Genomic DNA, 6000 nt, shown 5'->3' with positions numbered 1-6000 from the left:
TCTCTGATCATAATGAAGAAACAAACTGGAGGTAGAGCTTTGCTTATTACCCAGACATATTTCCCATACTATTCCCTTAGAACTACATCACATCTTCCTACTTTAGATATATATATATATATATATATATACATACCTACATATATACATACCTACATATATACATACATACATATATACATACATACATATATACATACATACATATATACATACATACATATATACATACATACATGCATACATATATATGTATATATGTTACTGTATATATATGGGTTATGGAAAAAATCTGCGAAGTGGTGAATCCGCGATGGTCGAACCGCGAAGTAGCGAGGGTTCACTGTATATATATATTTATACATTGTAGTGATTAGGTGTAACACAACAATGCAAATTTATTAATTGGTGTCTACTCTATCTCTTTAGATTTGGTCGTACAGTGCACAATAGTTGAGAGGATTTTCTGTAATTGTTAATGTTATGATTTTAGACTTTTTTAAAGTAACTGCAATAAACCAGAAATATGGGTTTTAAGTTCAGGTACAGTATGCAATGTTTGATTTTTTTTTATTTCCTTTCAAAAATGTTATAACTAATACAGTCCAAATTTTTGTGTCCTGCCCTAAAATATATTTGCTTTGGGTACATCACATAACTTGATATTCTCGGTGATTTCTAAACATTCAACGCTTAGAAATCTTAGAATCAGTATATAGTACAGTAAATGGAAACAAAATATAGTTAAGAAGGTGATTTTATCTACTTAGGAATTAACCTTTGAACACAAGTAATTGTATAATTTTTTTTACTTTGGCTGATTTTGGAAATCTGAAATTTGTACAATTTACAGTATCACGAAGGACAGTAAAAGTTGCTGTTCATTTATTTATGCATAGCTGTATTTATTTATGTAACTATTTGGTTTTTCACTATCTAGTGTAAAAAAGGGTTTTTGAAACTAATTTTTTTACAACTGTCAATCTCTTAGGATTAGGTTACAGTATTTGGGCACTAAACATTATCTGAGTACTGTACAGTATTAATATTTTTCATCACAGATGGGTATCGGTGCTACATCACACATGTATCTGTTATTAGTTAGTACTTGCCTTTTAATTTGATATATATTTTCCAGGATAACAATTACACTGAATGTAAATCATACAGTAGACTCTGAAGGCCCAGTTGAAGCCTCACAGGAAGCTGATTTAAGGAGTAAGCCAAGTTTTGAAGTTGATATTAAAGTTGGGTCTAAAGTTTTGTCATTCACATGTTCATATGTGAATCCCGGTGAAGCTTTAGCAGAAGGTCATGATCAGAATGAAGGTAAGTGCAGTATTGGCTTTTGATTTTAAATTTATGTAAGAGTGCTTTTATGTTCATACAATAAACAGACTCATTTTTAACTTTAAGTCTTTTTTTAAGTGGATTTAAGGAAAGTGTTGAATTACTGTAATATCAGCAAGTACTGTATTTTAATATTAATCCAATAGAATATAATTGAAATAAAAATGTCAGATAGCATGAGACATTAAAATCTTTGCAATGAAATTGTTTATGCAATGCAGTTTTTAGTATTGCACGCAAACATTTGTTGTCTATGGCAGAGGTAGCCTCCCAGTCAGTCACAATTGACTGGTCAGTTGTAATTCATGATTGACGGTCTTTCTCTGTTCGATCACAGGACTTGCCAGATTTATTTGGTATTTATGATTTTTGAATAAGAAATTGTGTTTAATATGTGGTATACAGTTATCTTATGATAATGTTATAATGGTATATTATGAGTTTTATTTTCATGGAAATATCTGAATCATATGTAATATGTGATTTCTTGAAAAATAATTACAAATCATGTAGGGCCTCCCAAGTCCCATACAAAGACTAAACCTGACAGGAATCATACTATACTCCTCTGTTCAAAATTGGTACTGTATGAGCCAGGGGTGTTCAGTGATGTACAGGTCTACATTTTCAGTCATCCTCTGTAACCCAAATAAAGAAATATTCATTTCACTGGTATTGGAAAAGATTTAATTAATGAAAATTATTGGTTATAATTCAGCAACACTTTCTCACTGTTAACCCCTTTTACCCCCAAAGGACGTACTGGTACATTTCACAAAACTCATCCCTTTACCCCCATGGACGTACCGGTACGTCCTTGCAAAAAAATGCTATTTTTTTTTTTCATATTTTTGATAATTTTTTTGAGAAAATTCAGGCATTTTCCAAGAGAATGAGACCAACCTGACCTCTCTATGACAAAAATTAAGGCTGTTAGAGCAATTTAAAGAGAAAATACTGCAAAATGTGCTGGGAAAAAAACCCCTTGGGGGGTTAAGGGTTGGAAATTTCCAAATAGCCTGGGGGGTAAAAGGGTTAAGTGAATGGCACAGTACAGTAGTGAACGATATTTTCTTGTTACGTTATTTATAGACTTGTTTACATGTTTAGTTTTGGAAAAAATGGTAATTGTACTAATATTTTATTTTCTCTAATGATGACGAGTTATAAGTAAAGTACAATAGTGGGTAATATTTCACTTTTATGTGACTCATTTACTTATTTAGTGTGGAAAAAAGTGTCGCTCATATTTGTTTGACTTCTTCTTTTATTCAAGTCACATAACACTCTACGCAACCAACTGAATATAAAATGAATGCTTTATAAAGCACTAAAAAGACAAAAAACAATGCATTTTCACAATGAATGGAAGGAAGACTATTTCTTTACAGTGAACAATTTGGAACATGTAAGCCTGATATGTTATATATTTCAGACTTTAGCAAAGAGAGGAAATCTCAAAAGACATGAACAGTTGTCACAAGAAGTACGATACTGACTTTTACCAAAAAGTGAGTTAAGAAAAAGGAAGGTTAATGAACTGAAGTCAGTTTTCTTCAATAAAACATTTCAACTACTGTTAGATATAAATTAAAGACAACTACCATTGCATTTTTAAAGATGCTTCAGAAGCATTAAAAAAGACCTTTTAAGGCGGAGAAAAATAATCATATTTGGAAAAGACTATATAGGGTGCAAAAAGTTAGTGAAAGCCTTTCTTTCAAGAAAGATCTTCAGCTGTCAAGAAATACTGTTAAGCGATTCTGTGACTGTATGGCAAAAGTGTTGAGTAAAAAGCTTGATAAAGGTATACATGAATTTGTTTATTTTTCAATAGTTTGATGATCTCGATGTGGTTGATACAATGGGTATGCATTTTCGTTCAGATGATATTTTAAAGACATGAAAACCAAAGAGGAACTGCTGAATATCTTGCTATAAAAAGGTAAGATGAGAGGTGAAGACATTTCCAATTTTCAGTGAGTTTGGTCAGTGAAGACAATATCCTTTTGAGTAAGCTTGCATCAATAACAACTGGTGGGGCACCTGCAATGATGGATTCATTGGTCTCTGCAGGAGTGATTATAGGTTTCCTGAGTTTTTTGGTTATTTTTTTCATTAGCAAATACTAATGGCAATTTTTCAATGACCTTATGAATAATAAATAATAACTAAAGTTGTAAAGTAATTTGAGTCAAGAGTCTTCTGAAATGGCTGTTTTAAGCTCAATTAGAATTGAGTGAGGCTGAACGACAACCTTTTGTTGCGTTTTGATGTCAGGTTGTTAAAGTAAAGGAAAACTCTGATATTTAGAAATTTACTGTCAGAAGTAAAAATGTTTTTGGCTTTAAAAGGTCAGTCTTATGTTCATGGTAAAAAAAAATTATGTAGGGCTGTCAAATTTAGCTTTTTTTAGTTGACTTCACTGTTATGTCTCATGAAATAAATTTAGATTTTCAATGAAAAGAAAAATCTTAAGTAGACATCATTATTACTGTGACAGGTTTAAAGCATTTACAGGCTACTCATGAATGGCAGAAGCAAGGGATAGTGACATAGCCCTATCAAGTATGACAATTCCCTACACTCTTAGAGCATAACCATATACAGTATACATATGGTAAGCGCCCAACCACCGCTTCACCCAAGCTATGACCAAGGAGTGCTAGGCAATGGCTACTGATAACTCAGCAGATGGACCTATAGGCTCTCCCAAAGCCCCATCCTTATCTCACAAGGATGTTGAGGTTGCAGCGATCAAAGGACCTAACAAGTTTGAGCAGGACTCGAACCCCAGCCTGGCGACCACCAGGCAAGGACATTAACAATAGTTGCAGATCAGAGCTTCAGAAATATGAAATCTGAACTTGAAAATCAGGGAATTACTAACCAATTCTACAGTGTGCAATATATTGAACAAGTGAGAAATGCCGCTTTAGATTTTAAGATGGCTGGAAGATATACTGTAGTTACAATACCCATTTTTTTTTCTATTTGGTAAAGATAAGTATTGTAGAAATTATATATTATTCCAATCAAAATGTCACATGCATGTATCTAGTAGCGAAAGAGCTTCTTAAACATAGAACTGACATCCAGATAAAATACATGACAGTAGAGGGAAGTTACTGGAACCCTCTCTTTGAAGAAAAATATTCCATTACCAGAAAATGTTGCTGTTTTTTTCTGCATTTTCTTAAAAATGAAACCAACAAAATCCAAACACACTTAGTAATGACACACTACTGTGTGTTTCTTTACCACTGTCTCTATTCATATAGAATTTTTTTTTTTATACACCATCAACGCATCTAGTAGATCATTGTATTAAAACTGGCAGAAGTAGATCCCAATCCAAAAAATATTACCCGTCACTGGTTTAGGGTTTATATCACAATTTTGACATCAAACTTTATATTTGGTTATGGCTTCAATGCTATCTGTAACTCATCTGGTTTTTGTTGTGATGGTTACTGCTAAGATAAAGAAATCTTAATGTCTTCTTAAAATTTTAGAATTTTAACTTTTATCCTAATTTTAAAGGAAAATAGTGGACATCAAATTGACTGATATACTGTGTTGCTTTCCCTAGAAGATTGACACCTATAGAGTGTTACTATTACACAGTATTTACAGTGTTTTGATTGCATTACCATATGCAAACGACTAAATTTTCTTCCTATTTCTTTTTAGTTTTAAGCCTTTTAAAATGTCTGAAAAAATACATTACAACAAATTTTTCATAGTGAACCTAAGAGCCAACATCTTTAATACGCCTGGAATTCATGCTTAAAAGTCCCATCTTATTTATTGGCTACCAAAATATGGCTATAGTTACACCCTTGTGTTAATTATGAGTTTATCAATCATTTTTCAATGGTTCTGATTTTAGTTTTGTGCTATTCATGTTAGTCTACCCTTCTTTCTTGTATGTGTTCAACATATGTTGAATGAAAGAAAAAAGATTAGAGAAACAAAAGAAAAGTATGTTTTAACTAAAAAAATTAATAAATCCAAAGGAGCCAAAGAGAATAGTTATTAGAAATATTTTGAAGCTTATCACATCATTCTTTTGTCAATGAATAAGTAAAGGATGAGAAAGAGCAGAGGTTATGGAAATAGATTTCAAAATTTCAAAGAGTTAATTTAGCATTTTTACAGCCTCTTATTATAGCATTCAATACTGCCAACTATTGAGACAGGTCAGTTTAGTATCTTGAATAAGATGAGCTAAAATAATCGTAATTGATAATGGTATGGTTGTTGAAAACCAAAATATAGCTAATTTGTTTTGGTATTTAATTTTCTTATGTTTTAAGCCCTTAAATTTGCTATGGTGTATCTGTCATTTTTAATGCTATTTTTACTGCATGACAAATTTTATTGGTACTGAATTTATTTTTTTTATTTATTTTCTCTACACCAGATGTGTTTGGTATCAATGAATTAACCATATATGAAGGAGAGTGGGAGGAAGATACTTACTGTGTTTCTGGAGATATCTTAGATGGGGTAAGTAAATTATTTATTTAAATGGACCTTGGTCCAAATGCTGGTTTTGTTCTTATCTTTCCAGTAGGAAAATTATTCCCATAATAATCCCTCCTTGTATAATGAAGAGAAAGTGTCTGCATATATATACCGTACATA

The 6000-nt window shown here is 31.8% G+C and overlaps 1 protein-coding gene across 1 annotated transcript in view; it reads left to right on the top strand.

Annotated features, from left to right (window-relative positions):
* The window catches only part of P32 (complement C1q binding protein P32), a 45675-nt gene that overhangs the window by 12310 nt on the left and 27365 nt on the right, over positions 1–6000 (top strand). The window contains exons 3-4 of the mRNA XM_068386914.1: positions 1139–1329; positions 5777–5862. Of these exons, the coding sequence (XP_068243015.1) occupies positions 1139–1329; positions 5777–5862 (277 nt within the window). The remainder of the gene's footprint in view (positions 1–1138; positions 1330–5776; positions 5863–6000) is intronic.

Source organism: Palaemon carinicauda, chromosome 14 (assembly GCF_036898095.1).
Source record: "Palaemon carinicauda isolate YSFRI2023 chromosome 14, ASM3689809v2, whole genome shotgun sequence".
Taxonomy (NCBI): domain Eukaryota; kingdom Metazoa; phylum Arthropoda; class Malacostraca; order Decapoda; family Palaemonidae; genus Palaemon; species Palaemon carinicauda.
This window is presented reverse-complemented; position numbering and strand designations above follow the sequence as displayed.